The 19,650-nt window shown below is 40.3% G+C and overlaps 1 protein-coding gene across 50 annotated transcripts in view; it reads right to left on the bottom strand.

Moving 5' to 3' along the window:
- DOCK10 (dedicator of cytokinesis 10) overlaps window positions 1–19,650 on the bottom strand; it is a 237,444-nt gene that overhangs the window by 6,612 nt on the left and 211,182 nt on the right. For 34 of the 50 annotated variants that reach the window (XM_038415561.2, XM_043493073.1, XM_043493049.1 and 31 more), the window contains 5 exons: window positions 18,373–18,495; window positions 16,415–16,528; window positions 5,759–5,905; window positions 4,103–4,313; window positions 880–1,070 (listed from right to left, as the gene is read on the bottom strand). In XM_038415561.2, the coding sequence (XP_038271489.1) occupies window positions 880–1,070; window positions 4,103–4,313; window positions 5,759–5,905; window positions 16,415–16,528; window positions 18,373–18,495 (786 nt within the window). Of the gene's footprint in view, window positions 1–879; window positions 1,071–4,102; window positions 4,314–5,758; window positions 5,906–15,695; window positions 15,702–16,414; window positions 16,529–18,372; window positions 18,496–19,650 lie in introns of all 50 variants that reach the window. The other 16 variants (XM_038415556.2, XM_043493039.1, XM_043493037.1 and 13 more) reach the window with 1 other exon arrangement.

Genomic DNA, 19,650 nt, shown 5'->3' with positions numbered 1-19,650 from the left:
ATTTTCCAAATACAAATATGGTACGTATTTCAATGTAACAAAAATACCAAAATTAGACTGTAGGTCAGATCCCTAGCAGGTGTAAATTGGAATAGCTCTATTGAAAGGAAAGGAGCTGTGCTGATTTACACCAACTGAGGATTTGGGCCCATGTGCCAGATAGATGAATATCTTAGAAAGTTTCATATGCAAATGGTGCACTGGACTTTAGCTAATGTAGTCGAAAAACAAATCACACTGAATCACAATGGCCAAATATGCTCTTCTCTCTAATCCCAGTTTTTCTACATAAGAAATCATTAAACTGACCTGTACAAGGTTCTCTTTAAAAAAATATCTGAATGCTCATTTGAGTACCAGGCTTTAGTTTAATATGGTCAGGCTGTTCAGGTTAAAAAGAGTTTAACATTTATTAGAGGAACACTAAGGGTATGTCTACACTGCAATAAAAATACCAAGGCTCAGAGCCCAGATTAAGTGACTTGGGCTTGTGGGGCTCTGGCTGCCAGGCTAAAAAAACCCTCCACTCTTTCAGGGTTTCAGAGCCCGGGCTCCAGCCTGAGCCTGAACAGCTACACTGCAATTTTTCACTCTGCAGCCTGAGCCCTGCAAGCCTGAGCCAGCTGACTCGGGTCAGCTGCAGCCAGGAATCTTTTATTGTAATGTCAATATACCCTAACAGACTTAATTATAGCAACATTGCCAGGCATCAGTCCAACACTTATTAAAGTCAATGGGAGTCTTTCCAGTGATTTCAATGGGCACTGGAACAAGACTTGAATACTCTGGAGTAAAATAGATTAAATATGCTCCACAAGTTGCAAAGACCCAAATAAAAAAGGTGGTTGGTACGTAAACATAAAACTGAGCCATTGTTACCTTGACGCTGACACTTCCTTGAAGTTTGAGTTGCAGTCTAATCATGTCCACTTCTTCCATTGTGCAAAGCTGTTTAAGTTCTGAAACCTTTTTGGACATCTCATCAATAGCTACTTCAATGGGGTTCAGTTCTGTACTTGTTTGGCTTATGACTTGAATACGCTTCTTCACATACGGAAAGAAATGACTGGCTGCTCAAAAACAAATGTAAAACAGTCAAAGAAATTCCACTCCCACAAGCTGGTAATTTTGGAAGCAATGCTAGTGGGTTCATAGTTTAGACTGCACTCATTTTTTCCATTTTATAAACACCTTTGTGATCCAGGAAAATTAATACATGTACAGGATTGGCTCAGCAGGTCTAAACAGATATTTTGATGTAGTCATTACTGGTTCCATTTTGATCTAGCACTATTTGTCTCGTATATTTGTCAGGCCCTGACAGCACATGACTCTCAAAACTCATAGATTTTAAAATTCACACCTTTCTTATTCTGTGTTAGGGCCCTGATTCATAAGCCTGTGTTTAACTTTAGACACTTCAGCAGTTCCCTAAAATCAAAAAGACTACTCACATAATGAAAGTCAGGCATGAACTTAAACCCTTTGCTTAGCTGAGGCCTAGATCTCCTACATTCGCTAATTGTAACAAATCAATCAGAAAACAGTAATTATCCGACATGACGGTTGTCATATTCACAAAGAGAAGCAGACAGAGAGGACATGCCTCATCAAAAGCAAGAGCTGGGAAGGAAATCATACTGTGAGAATTTTTGAATTTAAAATTTTTTTCCTGTCCCAAATTGGGATGAAAAGTCAAAATCTCAAACATTTTCATGAATTGAAAATCTGAAAAAAAAATTTGGTTAACTGAAATTTAAAAAAAGATAAATTTCAAAATGTTTTCCTTGGATTTTGACCGTTTTTAATCTTTTTTTTATAAATTATAAATTAACTTACATTTTGAAACAAAAAAATTCAACATGAAAAAGAGAACTTTTTCATTTTGAAAATATCATAACAGGATGATCTGACAATTTCAAAACTTTTTTTTCCCCCAAAACCTTTTTCAAAATGGGAAATTCTTGAAAACCAGCCCCTTTCCAGGAACAGTTTAGATAATTTTCTAACCAGCTCTATCCAACATACTTCCTTACAGCTCAGCCAGCAAAGTGACTCAGCGAGTTTGTCTCCTGGACCTTGGGAAGTTTGGCAGAAAAATTGCCTGTCCTAAGGCTCCTTTCTGGTTCTTCTGCATACATTAGGAAGCCTCCTCAGCCCCTATGTAACCCAATGGTAAGCATCAGTTACCGATCAATCTGAACCCTGGACAAGCCCCAGTGTACGTGATGGCTGCCATCTTGGCCCACACACTGGAGGTTGAACAACGGATCTCCAGAGCTAAAAGCATGAGCTGCTACTGCTGGAGCTAAAGAGCCACGGCTCTGTAGGTGGGGTTGCAAAAGACTCATATCCTTCGTAGACTGGGCACCTGTAATACACACTGACCAGCGGCAAAAAGTCCTGTGGCACATTATAGACTAACAGACATATTGGAGCATAAGCTTTCGTGGGTGAATACCCGCTTTGTCGGATGCATATAGTGGGAATTTCCAGAGGCAGGTATAACCTGACCAGTGGGTGACACTTGCCCTGAGTGTCCAGTGTTCTTTCCCCAATGCATATCAGTTGCTGCCTCAACCCCCACAGCTGCTCTTCTTTCCAGTGTTACATCCAGTTCTCTTGTAAACAATAAATGCTTCATTTTTATGTGTATAATTTCTATAAATGTAAAAACTTCTAAAATGTATCCATTTTATCCATGTAAAATCTAACATATTGAGGCAGTGGGATGAGACAGTGGATGGAGGGTGGATGTGGGGCGAGCAATGGACAAGTGGTAGTGAAGCTGGAGAGAGACATAAGGGTCCAGCCCGGTACATAAAGCAAAGGATGGAGGCTGAGTGTGTGCTTTGGAGCAGATCTGGCCAGGCAGCAGGGCTAAGGAAATTGGGGAGCTGATGAAACAACCCTATCTGCTGATTAAAAGTTTACACACCAGTAGGCTAATACCCTAACACATGCACTTTCAGTTCAACAGTACTATTCCCTGCCCACCCCAAAGTCAACATGAAAGAACTTAGTACTGCTCAGATACTAAACAACAGCCATTGTTCTCTGTGCTTCATCCCCTTGCCCGTGTAGCTGTATCATAAAAGAGATGCCTCCAGATATCAGATATTTTTCAACTTTGACTCCACAAAACATTTAGGTGACAGTCTGTGCTGCAGGCAGCTTTTCCCATTTGGCCCTTTGGGGAGAATATCTATCCTGAAGTCAGATGGGGTCTAAATTCTCTGTCATTTTGAAGCCTTTCCGTGAATGTCAGCCTCTGTATTAATTTCTACTCGTGAGAACAAAGCTCATCAAGTGCATTTCAGACAGTTTCTTGTACACTCATCCAAAATTTCAGATACGTCAAGTTTTAGCAGTAATTTCGTGGATGTTTATCACTTTTCTTTAAGATGAGATTTCAATCATGATAAAAAGCTAAACATTTTCTGTTCAGCACCACAGTTTAATCTGATTCAATGGAAATTGGTGCCTGCAATACTTCTTGCAAAAGGATACCTTCCTGTCTTAGAAAACAGGGATTTCTGGGCATATCTCCCACTGACAAGATATATGGGGTTTTGTTTTTTATATATTTATTATATAGTAGCCTTCTATAAACCTGGTATCATGTTCTAATTTTTAACAAATATTCATATCTGAAGTGGTTTATTTTTCCAAACAGGTAAATCTTGCAAGCTCCATTCTGCTTTATCTTTAGTATATGCAAGCTAAGAAGAATAAAGAATGAGGATTCTGATTTCACTAAACTGGTGTAAATCAGGAGTAACTCTACTGAGAAAGTGGGGTGAGTGAGAGGAGAGTAATAAGGAAGAATAATGTCAGCTGATTATTCTACAAACAGACATTTTTCTTGTGTTATTTAATTGTCTGCAATATTGTATAATGTGTGCAATTTGGGCATATTAAAGACTATGCAGAGAAATACGGACACAGTCAAGTGGTTATTGCTCACTTACAACAAAACTGTCGGCAAACAACAGATTGTGGACCATATTATGCTCAGTGATTTTTGAGCAGCATTGCCCTTTGAAATCATATGCAATTTCTTATAGTCAGAACTCTTAACAGAAAAAAGGCAGCAACATACTTGTCAGGATTGTGCGTCTCTTGCATTGTTCTTCTACCCCTCCGTGTTTTTTTCCTGACAGCGTGAAAGGCGTTTCAAATACAAAACGGTTGATGTTGTGATGCATTTCAAAGTCGGTCTTCCTGTCATCAGCCTCCTTCTCGTCAAAGAAAGGCGTGACATATGTGACCTGGATATAGGCGTATTTTGGATCCAAGTCTTTGGGGTTGACCTGTGTTAACATTGTAACACATGATGAAACAATGTATCTGATACTGACTTAGTATTACTACTAATATAATCTCTGCGTATTGTTTACAGGCTTTCTGTTTTTACCCACTGTGGTTTTATTGATATTTGTGTAAACACAGCTCATGATTTTTAAAAGTAATGTTGGCACATACATTAATACTTAGATAACTGACTGTGGGGCATGTTTTTCAGTTGAAGTCAATGGGAGTTTTGGTACAGCTCAATGGCAACATTGGATGTGGGTTGAATGAATTAGAAAGAAAATAGCCAATTTCTGCCTTGCAATGATAATACACATTTGTGATGTACATTGTGATCACATTGAGATTACAATGTTGTCCTGTGGCCACATCACCAGGCCAGTGCAGCCCTAGGCCCTACTAGAAGGCATGGCTCATTTTTGTTATAAAACTAGTGCATACTAGTTCCGTACTCTGCTCATATCCATTAAAAACACCTTCTTGGAAACGTTTATGGTATTACAACAGTGTTAAATCTTTGGCTCCCAGAAACAGCCTTACAGAGAGAATGCCAGTGTGGTGTAAAGTAAAGTGTGGTTATGTGATCTTACACTTCAGTGGGAAAACCAGCTTTTTATTTAGTATATGGATGTTGAATATAAAATATAAATAGGGCTAAATACTGACCCATGGTACTCACCCATGCAGGGAAACAGGGGGCATGTGACTCATTACTCCCCTCAATGGACTGCCTACATCATGAGTCATAGTTGGGATATGTCTACATTGCAGCTGGGAGCAAGCCACCCAGACCAGGTAGACAAACTCATGTTAGACAAACTGGAGCTAGAGCGCTAAAAATAGCAGTGTGGATGTGGTGGTTTGGGCTGGAGCTCAGGCTTTCAAGCCACCAGTTTCAGGTGGGATTGTACTCGGCTGCTGCCAGCTATTTATACTCCTGCCAGCTTGATGAGCGCTAGCATGAGTATGTGTATCCAAGGGGGGCGGGGGTGTGTGTGAAGAGTCACACCCTAGCTCACAGTGTAAGTATAGTCTTAGAGTGGGAGAGCCACCCACATGGGGTTTTATTCCTACCCTTGCCCCCCACCCCGGGATCTGAGAAGACTGGGATGGGAAGGGGGTGGAGCTCTTACTATCCCCCTAACGTACCAGCAAGTACAGTGGAACCATTGCAGAAGGTAGACTAAGCAGTCCCAGGTAAAAGGCTTGCACTGCTTAATATAACCCTGGATTAAGGGGGAACCAGGACCAGACTGTGACTCTGCTCCTGCATCACTGCCACTAAGTGCTGCCTCTTACTCAGGGCTTGTGGTAACTCCACAATCCAGCTCATAGTATTTTGAATGAAAGGAACAGTTTTTTCACCAATTAACAAACCAATTAACAGAAGTGCAGCATGTGTTTTTGAAAGAACATGCATCTAAGGGCAGCATTTCTCCCATACCTTGTTGGAATCTTGTATTATCTTCACATTGTCTGCTCCAAACTTATCTGCATAAAGTTTTAGCAGTCTCTGCGAAATCTCAGACAGCCCTGTTAACTTGGGTTCTTTATAGATATACTCTTTACCTTCCTCTTCTTCAAAAAACCCCTGTTCAAAAACAAACAGAAAAGATCACACAGTGTATCAGATCTGGCAAACTAAGTGTAAACAGAAAATAACACATACATGTTTACTGTGACATAAGGTTTAATGTATCCAATTGTTTAGATATTGGAGTCATTGATTGGTTTTTCTGAGTGCTACAGCATGTGAATGATGAAGGAACCTAACACATTACACAAATTTTGACATTAGACAGAACAGACATCTAAATTTTAATCAGCTGGACAAGACAACTATTGTGAAATACAATGTAAACAACTTTGGCGCACGCCTGTAATCCCAGCTACTTGGGAGGCTGAGGCCGGTGGATCGCTTGAGCTCAGGAGTTCTGGGCTGCAGCGGGCTATGCCGATCGGGTGTCCGCACTAAGTTCGGCATCAATATGGTGATCCCTGGGAAGCTCGGGGTTACCAGGTTGCCTAAGGAGGGGTGAACCGGCCCAGGTCGGAAACGGGTTTGGATATCAGAGAATTTGTTTGATTTGTGTATAATGCATGCTTTTATTTGCCTATGTGGAAAGACTGCCATCTAGTGGTACATTCTAGTTATAAATTACAGATGACTAAATTAGTAGTGGCTCATGGATTTACATGAAATACAGTTCTCTCAACACAACAAATCTTTCAAGCAATGAGAACATAAAATTCACTGGGTGTAAAACTATCTTGTTAGGATGCCATGCACAATAACTGTGTGGAACAGCAAATGAACTGATCTGTATCTGAGTTCATTTAGAGTATTCTGTTGTAATCTTGAAAAAAACAATAATACATTGTGATATCTTCGAAGACAATGTAATATCTTATTTACACTGGAAAAGATAAAATTGCACAGATTGTTGACGTTTACAAAAAGACTGCTGCACAGTCTTTGCAAAGCCATGTACTTACAACATTGGACGTAGCTGGCAGTGTATTAATAAAAGGTCTGTTGAAGAACAAAACAAGAACCTGCCAGTTTCCGTAAGAAATGTTGACCTCAGAAAATTAATATATAAAATATACCATATGCAAATAAAACATACATAACTGGCATATACTGACAGTTTAGGATAAAATCTTTCCTGGCTGAATGAAACAGGTCACAGGCACCATTCCCATTAACAATAATTGGACTTTACCACTGACAATGATCTTATATTTCAGTGGGAAAACCAGCTTTTTATTTAGTATCCGAGTGTAAAATGTAAAATACAAATAGAGCTAAATCCTGACCTGTGGTGCTCACCCTTGTAAGGGAACCGGGGGCATAAGCTGGATAGGTTTCATACTCTGTTTCTGGACTTTTGGCAATGCAAATATTGCAGCACATACCCATACAATGCCCCCTTGCTTATCAATGGAAAATAACTCATTTAGCTTGGATGTCAGAGAAGATTGTCAGTAAAGGTCAGCAGCTACAATGCAGGCAGCAAGTCAGAATGATAAGGGTAAAAAGGACAGCAAGAGACATACAAATAAAATCCTTTAGTCCTAACATATTGTGGGACAGATGCCTGAAATTGTAATATTCCTTAGTAAGCATCAGAGGAAAAGTCTCATCAGTAAGACCTATTGGAAGGCAGAAGAGTACAAATAGAGTCTGGGACTTTCAAAGATGCCTATGGGAGTAAGGCACTAAACTCCCACTGAAAGTTATTGGGAGTTGGGGGGGGTGGTCTAATTCCTACAGGTGGAACCTTGTAAAGCACCAGCCAAAAAGCAGTATTTTTACACTTGATCACATTTCAACCTTGTCGTCATGAGAAAAAAAAACAGAGAAAAAAAGATTAATTATTAATTATCTGCAGGGCCTATAATTACAAAATGACATGATACAGTTACAGCTTTATAAAAATAAATTAACTAAAAATGCTAATGTTCTTCTACAACATGTGAAAGAGAAAAAGGAAATGATCTTTATTTCAGGAGAGCTGAAGAGAAAGAAGGATCTGGCCATAACTCATCTTCCCAATTTCTCCAGCAAAGTGGGCCTGCAGTACCTCTAATGAAGGGAGGCACTATTTCCGTATTCTACACTATAACATAGGTATCACTGTGCAGCATCATTAATTATAGAATGCCTCTGAGATAGAATAAAAAGAAAATTTTGTGATCCCCTTATGGAAACTAGTTCTGATGCATCCTGTAGTTGTATACTGTACAGAAAGTCAGACTAAGATGATCCTAATGGTCCCTACCAGCCTTAAAAATCTATGAATCTGGGAAAAGGAAATAAAACTTTGTTGTTAAAAGAAAATATGGTACCTACCACTATGGCTTACAAAAGCTGACTTCTACCATGCACATTTCTTAGGGGCATAGACAGCAACTAGATTCATGATAATTTTAATCACCCTCTTCTACACAGAAAACCGTGAAAGAAATTTCCCTCTTCTTTCACATCATTTAGTAAAAATTAACCCAACACTTTCTCACATTCTTTGCCTATTTTGTCTCCTTTTCATTGTAAAATGTTCCAGAGGAGTGATTTTTTTAAAAATTATAAAGTGCCCAGCACATTGTGGGTATTGCTGAAAATAAATGAAGAAGGGGAATAGTAATAGTAACCTATTTAACCTTATTATTAACCTATTATTATTATTATTATCATCGAAATCACATCATACGCATGCAAGGCAGTTTCCAGACAAATGAAGGACAAAACCATGCCTGAAGAGCTTACATCCTGTAAACTCTTACTCAGGTGATTGATTTTGATGGGACTCTGATGCAGGAAAGGCTTGCAGCATCATAAGTTGCTTTCTGATCTCAGCCCCACTGAAGTCAATGGAAAACTACTTTCTGTGAAAATAGATGAAAACTCCATTAATTCTATCCAATCCCAATAAAAAGTGAATCTAGATTGTTCTGACTGAAAATCATCTGCTTTATGTAACCATTGAATTAAAAAAATATATTTTTGAAATTAATCCTGCTCTGAGGTGGTGTAGCATATCCTCTTAGCACTGGCACTATACATTTTTGCTAGCTAAAGCACAAGTGTTTACATGTAAGTGTCAGATTACCGTGCTGATGCAATACAGCACTTTAAGATGATACCTGTGCTAATCATTTCAATAAAAAAAAGATAACTGACAGATTTCTTCTACTCTTTAATGCAAGAGATATTATTTAAAAGCGTGGTCTCTAACAAAACTTCAATGAGAAGCAGGAGTTAATTGGAAGCCATATAATAATCCTGTCAGCCATATGCCACAAATCTGGCAAAGACCATTAATAGTCAGATTAAAAAATTTATAGGAATCAAATATCCTCCAGTTTAGGGATTTTAAAATATTAAGTAGCTGAGGTCACATTATTAATGTATAGCAACATCTTGTTTTCATATTGCCTGCTATTGGTTAATAAGGACAGTGTGATCAACTGCATGTAATGGTGGAAATGAACTCTCAAACACTGATTATTGGTTTCCAGTAAACTTTGATTCATTTAGGCACAGGCTGTGACTGACGTTGAATGGCTATCCAGTGTGGGTACAACTAAAGGAGCTTCTCTTTCCTCATGCAAAGAAGAGTCTCTGTCATAGCTCCTAAGCTCAAGGGAGTAAAAGAACCTCCCCTTTTGTGCATTCCTGGTGCAGCATATCACCTCAAAGGAGTTGGGCTATGGTGAAGCATGGTGAAACCTATGTTACTTCCTTTCTGCACTGGCTTGTGGGGCAGGTCAGGTGTACCTGAGGGAGCAGGCTGCATCTCTAATTTATGTTGCCTGAAATGGCCCCCATGGGCCATTGCATCAGGCAGGATTGATGGAGCACAGAGCACTCTGGCCAGGTCCCTTTGCCCCAATATGACCATTAATTTGGCAAAGAGAAATGTCTGATCCTACCAGATGCTGAGTACCTCCTACAAGGTCTCAACTCCCACAGATCTCAAGGATGCTGAGCACTTTGCTAAACTGGTCTAAGAACATCTTCAAGACACAAAGACTTCAAAGCTTCAAAGGAGAAGGGTACATTTCCCATTCAAATACTTCCAGCTTTGCCACAGATCTGTTTGTGACCTTGGGCAAGATTGCTCTGCCTCTGTTTCTCCTCCTACTCTTCGTCTGTCTTGTCTATTTAGATTATAAGCTCTTTGGGGCAGGGATTCACTATGTATTTGTACAGAGCCTAGCACAATGGGGCTCCCAATCTGGTTGGTGCCTATAGGCCAGGAGTGGGCAAACATTTTGGCCCGAGAGCCACATCATGGTGCGAAACTGTATGGAGGGCCGGGTAGGGAAGGCTGTGCCCCCCAAACAGCCTGGCCCCTGCCCCCATTCGCCTCATCCCACTTCCCTCCCCCTGACTGTCCCCCTCAGAACCCCTGACCCATCCAACCCCCCCGCCTGCCCTGTCCTGGGACCCCTTGCCCCAGACCACCCTCCCTGGGATCCCACCCCTACCAACTCCCCTGCTCCCTGTCCCCTGACTGCCCCCCCAAGCCCTATCCACACCCACGCCCCCGACAGATCTCCCGGAACTCCCACGCCCTGACCACCCCAGAACCTCCACCCATCCAACCGCCTCCTGTTCCCTGTCCCTGACTGCCCCCCGGTACCCCCGACCCAACCCCCTCACCGCTGCACACACGCACTGCCACCCCCTTGCCATGCCACTCAGAGCGGCATGAGCTCATAGCCCTTCTGACCGCATGGCGGTGTAGCTGCGGGGGAGGGAAGGCTGCGGGGAAGGGCCAGGAGCTCTGGGGTTGGGCAGGATGCTCCCATGGGCCAGATGTGGCCCGCGGGCCATAGTTTGCCCACCTCTGCTATAGGCATAGGCACTACTGCAGTACAAATAAACAGTCATAATAGTCAGCATTAAATACTGAAGTGCTGGACAAATCCAGTATTTTAGCACAAAATACCAGCCTGTAATTTTTACCTTCTGAGATTCTGAGTGAGGCTGTGCCTTTGGGATGATATAGGCTGTTCCACTCACCACTCCCAGACCACTCAACAATGCATTCTAGTGCAGGAGCATGGGCCCATCGCTTCTATGGGTGCATGGGGGGGAGCACTGCCTTTGGCTTCCTGATTTTGCCTGGCCCTTTCATGGGCCCCATAAATTTCTTCACACCGTCCCACCCCGTTCACACATGTTAGGGCCAGAGACAATATGGTCCTCACCTTAAGTGGTATATATTTTTTATTACATTCTGAGATCTAACCACCATAATTCTGCCCCTTTTTAAAGGAATGAAATGGAATGGACATACTGTAGTTTAAGATGGAGTTAGCGTATAACAAAGGGACACACAGCAGGTTTGGGATGGCTGTGTGAAATGAATTGCTGAACTGCAACAGCCCACTGGTAAACATTTATGGAGAGGTTGCCAGTAAATAATTCTGGCAAGTGTAATGACTTGTTGAGCCAGCTGTATGGGTAAAGCATCTATCTGATAAAAAAGAAAAGGAGTACTCGTGGCACCTTAGAGACTAACACATTTATTTGAGCATAAGCTTTTGTGAGCTACAGCTCACTTCTTCGGATGCATGAAGTGAGCTGTAGCTCATGAAAGCTTATGCTCAAATAAATGTGTTAGTCTCTAAGGTGCCACAAGTACAACACATTTATTTGAGCATAAGCTTTCATGAGCTACAGCTCACTTCATGCATCCGATGAAGTGAGCTGTAGCTCACGAAAGCTTATGCTCAAATAAATGTGTTAGTCTCTAAGGTGCCACAACTACTCCTTTTCTTTTTTGTGAATACAGACTAACACGGCTGCGACTCTGAAACCATCTATCTGATGTATTTGTAATGAGCCCATCACCATGTTACCTAGATGCCACACACATATGCAACTTAAAAAGCTTCTGAAAGAGTCACATTTTTGCTCCCCACTTTGACATCACCACTTTCTGTGGTACGTGAGGTTGCTGGTCTCACCTGTTTCCTAGGGAAGATCCTGACAGTGCCTAGGATATTGTGGGTCATTTTTATTGAATGATAGTTTGGATTGCACCCCTAAAGTGGCAAGGCCCAAGCTCATCCTGATCTTCATACATAAGGGGTTCAACAGTTGACCTGGCACTGTGAATCTTGGCATTCAGCTCCCAACAGTTATACCTTGTACACCATCAAATTTAGTTTTCAAACTGATCAGTCTCTGAAAGTGAGTCTCAGGGGAAGAGTAAACCCCAGTCCAGTGAGGCTTTGAAAAGTATCACCAAGACCCTGAAGCAGTTTTTATTCTGGCTAGGAAGTCAGTTAAGCACATGAAGCAACAGAATGATGTCTGTAAAGCAGATTGGCTGCTGCTTGCTGTAATAGCATGACCTTCTGTGTGGCCTTTATGGTCAGTTCCAGGCAGAATGCACCGCAGTAGTATAGCCTGAAGGTGATGAAGGCATGGGTTTGTCATTGTTGGGTTCAGATCAGATAGAAAAGGGCACAGTATCCTAACCAGCCAAAGATGGAAACAATATTTCGGGCATTCGTGGCTTTTTTGGGTGTGAAGGACTAGCAACAAATACAACAGGACACTGAGGCCTTGACCTTGACAATTGGTCAATATGACCTTGACAATTGGTAAGAGAATTCAGAGCTCTTCTTATGGTCTTGAATTTCTTCTTTTCTCCTACCAGCAACACATCAGATCTGTCTGAGCTAGCTTCAATTCATCCAGGCACTTATCTTGCACAGGTGCTCAGATATCTGAATCATGGCACTGTCTGGAAATGAGACATTGAGCTGGGTCTCATTAGCACATTACTGGTGCAGAAGGCCATAGTGTCTCACCACCTCCCCAGTGCTGAATGCCGTTGGCAGAACTCATAGTGCTTTTAGGAAGAAAGAGCAGCCCCCATTTGTGACCTGTTGGGATTTATTCAACCAAAGTCAAGCTGAGCCAGCTAATGAAACTTTGCTCACCAGTCCTATATCTTACTGGGGAGCCAACAGCCCCTCTTGAAATAAACTGCTTCTATGCTCTAGTCGATGCAGAAGCCTGATAATGTGTAAATGCGTCTTGCAGTTTGCATTGTTGAAAGTAGAAAAATTCCTAACTGCATTGGGAAAGATGAATTAATCTGAATTCATTTTGTAATCTAACTACCAGCTCAGTGAGGATAACATAGGTCACTGAAATGCAAAAGGGAAGCCAAGTTTTGTAACCCTGAAATCTCAGGTTTTAATAAATAGGCATAAATCTTGGGGTATCTCATTGCTCAGTCAGAGTTGTGCTGTGCTGAAGTAGTAGCATGTACTATGCAGCTGTGACTAAATGAAAAGACTTAAAGGGTCCTTGAGTGGGCTTCCTTAACTGTATCAGCTAAATCAGAATGTGCAGTTCTGCATTGTTAAAACCTGCATTATTCCAAGGCAAGTAGGGACCTAACCTTTCCAATGCTGATTTGCACATGCAGGTACAGGTATTGGGCGCAAATTTTAGCTGGCCCTTGCACAGGTGCACAAAAAGTATGGGGCCTACAAGAACTTCCAAGGGAGGCGCATTTAAAAGGTCTGCACCACGGAGAAACCAGAGCTCCCATGTAAAGTTACTGTAGATTTGATTATAATCTTGACACCAGAGGCAAATCAGAATTGTGCCCATTTTTTATGGCTGGTGAATCTGTCAGATACACTGGAAAATACTATAGAGTGATTTTTGTCCATTGTTCAGACAGTGTTAAAATAGTGCAATTTTAAAATTTCACTGTGAACCTCTGAAATCCTCACTTGGTGTCAACACAGAATGCACACACCAAGGAGCTGCACTATTCTAAGAGTATTTTATCCAATCTGCCCTCTATGGGTGTTTTTTGTTGCAGGGGAGAAATACAAATGTGGCACATCATGCTCCTGCTACTCAGAGGATAAGTAAGTATTTTGCATTATGATGTTTCTGCCACTTTTGAATAGGTATTTAATTTTTAAATGCTGATTTTCACTCTATTGTATCTCATACTTATATTGTATCTCATACTGAATAGAGCAATTTTCATAAATTTACATCAGTCTAAACGTCTGTAGTTTTATTGAAAAGTTACTTTTTCACTATATTTTTGTTAGAACTTTTTGCTTATATGGCTAAATACCTATGATATTGTTGTCCAGCATTTTAAAACCTCAGGTTAGGCACCCAAATCCATATGGAGGTGTTTAAATAAAAGTCTTTGATTTTCAGAAATGCTGAACATACCACAACTTCCACTGTGAATACAACAGTGAAGTCAATAGTAGCTGTCAATGCTCAGCACCTCTGAAAAATAACAGATGCCTAATAAGGATTTGGGTGTCTAATTTTGTAAAGTTTGGACTTGGTATCACTTAGATGTAAAGGGTACTTAGTCTGCCTGCCAGCCTAAAGTAGGAAAAAGAATGTGTCTATACAGTTTTAAATTAATTTAAGCAAGATCAAAATAACCTTTCATTACTGAGGTTTTCAAATACTCTTGGTAATGAATGGATGAAAACGTCTAAGGTGTATAATGAAAATGGAACTTATTGGCATGTGGGGCAAAGGAGTTTAGAGAATTACAAAAAGGATACTTTTCAGAGGGAAAAGTATGCAGGCACAAGCCACGAATGGAAATTGATTGATTTTTTCCCTTTCAGATCAGGCCTTATTTCTAAGGTTGTCATGTACGGTTGGTAATATGGTGCTTAGAATATTTGTAAACCGTTTGCATCCAAAGGATGTTCTTTGACTAAGTGCATCACTTCAGATTTCTCCTGGTAAATGCTATTACCCATCATTGTTCTTTTAAAGCACTTACCTTTAATTTCACATTACACTCCTATCTTTTGTCACTGGGGCTTTGTCAGGAAAATCCAGGACAACTTCCCCTCCCACAACATGAAAGATTTTTACTTCTTAGTGAAACTAAAAATTCCATGAATGTATTTTAAAGCCATGTGTTTGTTCACAGCTTAAATTAAGCATGCTCCAGCGTATAAATCAAGCGGCATTTGTTTGCAAATCAATCATATTCTTTATATCACTAAGCCTGTTTAAATGAAGTTGCCCTTGTTTCACAGAAAAGCCTTTGCATTGTAATGGAGATTTTAATCTTGTTTGTTTGAGCGCAGCTCAGCTACTCATGCAGGACTAGTTTTAAACTTAAGGCTCAGCCTTTACTGAAAACTGGCATGTAGTTGCATTGCCCCAGGAATTGCCTTAGGAAGGAACTGTGACTTCAGAGTCACAATGCCTCCCTGCTTCCCTCTTTCTTAGAAAGGTGGGGGAAAGTAAGTCACGGCAGTCCTTTATAGGCTGCACTTTGCTTTCCCCCCTTGCACCTGAAGAGTCCAGTTCCGCTGACCAGCAAACAGGGACCAATTCTTGGTCCCTTCCTTCTCCTCCCTCCCCTCCCTGACTCACAGAGGGGATCATCAGGTGTACAGTGCCACTGTTCCAGCTGTAATTGGAGTAGGTCCTATGTAGCTGAGCAGAGAGTTAGGAGTCATACTCCATTGAGTAGCTGCTTAGGCCTAGTGCACAATTTTGCACTTAAACAGCATTAGAGCTACAATAAACTTTTCACCAGAAGAAACACGGGGTGCAGTTCTGCTCCCAATGAAGTCAATAGCAACGCTCTCGCTGGGGTCATTGGCAGTAGAGCCCATGGATTCAGCATGGTGATGGAAACATTTTTGTAATTCAGGGAAACCAAACAAACAAAAATTAGTTTGCAAGATGTGACAATGAATGAAACAATGTTATTTAATTTGCCACACTGAATAGTGAAAAGCACAAACAGTTAAGGTTAAGTAAATAGTACTAGGGGCAGGGGAGGATGAATGAGAAGAATTAAAGAAAGCATGCAAAAGAACAGAGAACTTACCACAGCCTTGAATAAGACCAAAAGAAGAAAAGAGCATTAAAAACTAATTAGCAAACAGAATGATTCATATCAATCTGTTGTTTACACACCTTATTATTACAGAGGAATGGAAATTGCAAGGTTGCCAAACATGTCTTAAAGGAACATGCTGGCCTCCCACAATGGTTTCCAGTGGGAAAAAGTGTAAATTCATGCCACAGGGATTGTTCTGAACAGGCTAAAGCACAGTAGATAGCATAAAACTACTATACAGCATATTGCATAGAATCAGAAGGGGCTGAAAAGCAAAAGTCAGAAAGTCAGGAAGAAACAACAAATTAGCTACTGTTCCCAGCTCTAGTTTATGGTGCTTAGAAAGATGGGACTGAATACTGAGGTCATTACTAGGTTTTATTAAATTCTTATCACACAAAACATCACTGACCTTGACTTCAAAATCAGCTTAGCCTGAGTAAGGAATGACTAGAAATCAAGGTGCAAATTCTGCTCTCAATTGCACCAGTGTAAATCCATTCTAACAATTTACACTGACGTAAAGTAAAGACTTCTGGGCTCAGCCCAGGCTTTTTAATGAAATATTACAACATAGTTTCATTGTTGACCATGTTTGCCTAGTTTAATTTCCTTAAGAAAAGTGTGTCCAGAATGATTTTCCCAAAATGTGCACTTTTATATCCATAGATACAAGATTTTACACACTAAATCTGAGGTTGACGTACCTGTCCATAAAAAGCAACACGATAGTATCGCCCGAACAAACGTTTCTCAGAATTCACTACTTCCGCAACCTTCAGATATGATCGATGGATGTCATAGTACAGATCTGACAGTCTCTAAGGTAAAAGGAAACAGAAAAAATGAAATGTAAAATTATATTTTTAAAGGCTTTATTTAGGCTAAATTTGCCTCCATAGGATTTCCAATCATGTGGAGGTGGCTACCTTCTTTATTCTCAGTAGCAGCTGCAAGAGGTTAATTTCAAGACTCCTGCCTTCTCCTGGCCACACAGTTTTAGGGTGGTAGTAGCCTTCTTGCATAGCTCCATAAGGAAAGAGTTACAGTATAAGTCTGTCCCAATGTGTAGAAAAAGAAATGTGATGGTCCCCCCACATCTGGATGGCCAGTGATGCGGCTACTCATCCTGATTACTGAACCGCGATTCAGTGGACATGGAATGGAATTAAGAGCACATCCTGAAAGACACAGCACAGAAGGGGCTGCCTATAAAGAGATCAGGAGTCTCTTTATACCACCTTTACACCAAACCGCCCCCACCATCAGATAGAGCACTACTGCCCTTATACGCCATCGCAAGCCAGAATCAGCTCCAGAGTATTTTCGCTGGATACGTCTTTATTCCTTCTCAGTTTCAGTTATTCTATAACTTTATCATCATAGTGTGAACTTCTGGTAAAAGCCGTATTTTGTACTGGGGCCATGCTTCCTAAATTGCATCCCATGCTGTTACTTTTTTCCAGTTTAAACAAGGAAATCAATGACTTGGATTATTATTAAGTAATTTCTTTTCTACTTGAAATTAAAGAAAAACAAAAGCAAACATGGAATAATTTCAAAATTAAATCCTTTATCCTGTAATTTTGGTTATTTTTATGCTTAGGTATATCTAAACATTTTCACTGCTAAAAATTAACTCTCTAATAAATGCATATAGCAATTCCTATTCAGTTGGTCTTAGGAGTTGTAAAAATAAGAATAGATCTCTAGAAGGGTCATATAATGCTAGATTTCAGAGTAGCAGCCGTGTTAGTCTGTATTCGCAAAAAGAAAAGGAGTACTTGTGGCACCTTAGAGACTAACAAATTTATTTGAGCATAATGTTAGACATAGACTAAAATCTCTACATAAAAAATGGCTAGAATTTTGATACAATTTCACCAGGCAACAATATTATGGTTTTAATGAGCTTTACGGGCTCATTTGTCCGAAGAAATTTGCAAGTATGATTTTAGTGCCTATGAAAGGAACAGGATTTGAAAGCAAAGCCCTTCATCCATTCATGGCACAGGTAAAGCATAGGTGACAGCAATGTGAGTTTCCATCCTCTGTCCCACTAGTGTACCCAAACCCTGAGCTGGTGGGATCAGCTTTGTGGGTTAGAGAGTAGACACTTCCCCCCCCCCCGATCCAGTTAGTCTTTCTGCTTTGACTGCCTAAAAGGGGATTGTTTAGACCGCAATCCTGCAACCAACTTCAAACAGGCACAGGAGCCTGCTCGCTTTTTGAGCTCATTGCATGTCAGGGCATCAGTCATTATAGTGATGTGGACCCCAATTCTCTTGGAACTGAGCTAAAGGCCAATATACTAATTTCATGTAGGCTATGGAATAGCCATGGAGATGGAACAATGTTTGGTCACTACCTTCATAGGTGACATTATATGGTAATTTTACTAACATAGGTCTGAATAATGAAAACTATATCTATGGGATCTCAGAGCTACAGAAACCATAGAAAATGTATTTTCACAGGGTTTCCATAACCTCGCACAGGCTTCAGACAAGATATTTTTAACTCAGTCATCAAAAGACGAAAGAAACCCCCCAGCAATATTAAAATAAAATTAAAATATGCCAATTCAAAGAACAACACCGGTCTGTGTTTTCCTGCTACTCTTTGTTTTTTTAAGACAGAAATTTTAATTGGAAACCCAGCTTACTTTAAAATCTCTTTGTTTCTCAAATACAGCAATGATAGGCTTGTTAACTCCAGCAATCAGTTCATATCTTTCAGACTTCCACAGGTATTCAACACATAACTCCAGCTGCTTCACAAGGATATTCTGTAATCCCACAAATAAAAATTCTGTGGTGACTTGCTTGTTGATAGCATTTGGTAATTATGATGACATCAACAGTACATATATATTGTTTTATTTCAACATGATTTCTTCTATAAAGTAGGTTAATATAGTCATAAGAAGTTTAGTAAGAAATTGGTGAAAATCATTTGGCAACCTGCTACAGTCTCATGTAGCACTAAGAACCACTTTAAAGGTTCAAAATGCCAAAAATAAGAAATTCCCAAAGCTTCAGAAACCATGAGCTATCATATATCTGCAGCCATACCACCTGGTGCCATGCTTCTGCAAGCTACCACAAGAGAAGTAATGCCAGGCTGGTTCAGTCAGTGCTTGGGCCTTTGAAGAACACACAGGTGATACAGAAAGTGCTGCTACCTACTGGATCACTAGCACTCTTCCATCAGAGACATTAGCAAGTTAATGGATGAGATATAAAATATTTGTAGATAGAAAAAGACCCCCTGGCACTTTTCTGGAGAAACAGAGGGATGTTTTAGTCAGGGTTTCCTCCCCATATTCCAGTTCTGGTATTTTACAATCCGTCAAGCTAAAATTCCTTCCCAGTTATTTAACTTGGATGTTTTTGTGGCTTTATTGTGCATTGTTAAACAGTTGCCATATTTAAGGTGAAAGGAGTCTGCATTGGGTAAAGTGATCCCTTAATATAGTTTATCACATTTATAATGTGCGCAGGTATCATATAAAAATGTTATTGCCTTCCAGAAACATATGCGTATCTTTTAGCAAAGGCTACACTACAGGTTTGGGATAGAACTAAAGATAAGTTCTTTTTCCTTCACCCATAACAGCCATTGCAAATAATTCAGATCTTAACCCATATCACAAACCAGAGACTTTTAAAGACTGGGAGAGCCACAGAATACATACAGTTGGCCCCCTATTCAGTACAGAAACGTTTATAACTTATTTAGTAATCAAAACTATCTTTGACTGTCCCACTCTCCGGTGGTACCAGTGTTTCCAAGTTAGGCATTATAATCCTCAACTTTCTAGAAAAACTGTTTTATAAGGAAAGCTAATTTTAATAGATGTAACGGCATCAGGTGAATTAGGAAAGATATTTACATGACAAGGATTTATAAACTGGTTAACACTTCATAAATAAATAAATAG

Source organism: Dermochelys coriacea, chromosome 9, assembly GCF_009764565.3.
Source record: "Dermochelys coriacea isolate rDerCor1 chromosome 9, rDerCor1.pri.v4, whole genome shotgun sequence".
Lineage (NCBI taxonomy): Eukaryota > Metazoa > Chordata > Testudines > Dermochelyidae > Dermochelys > Dermochelys coriacea.
This window is presented reverse-complemented; position numbering and strand designations above follow the sequence as displayed.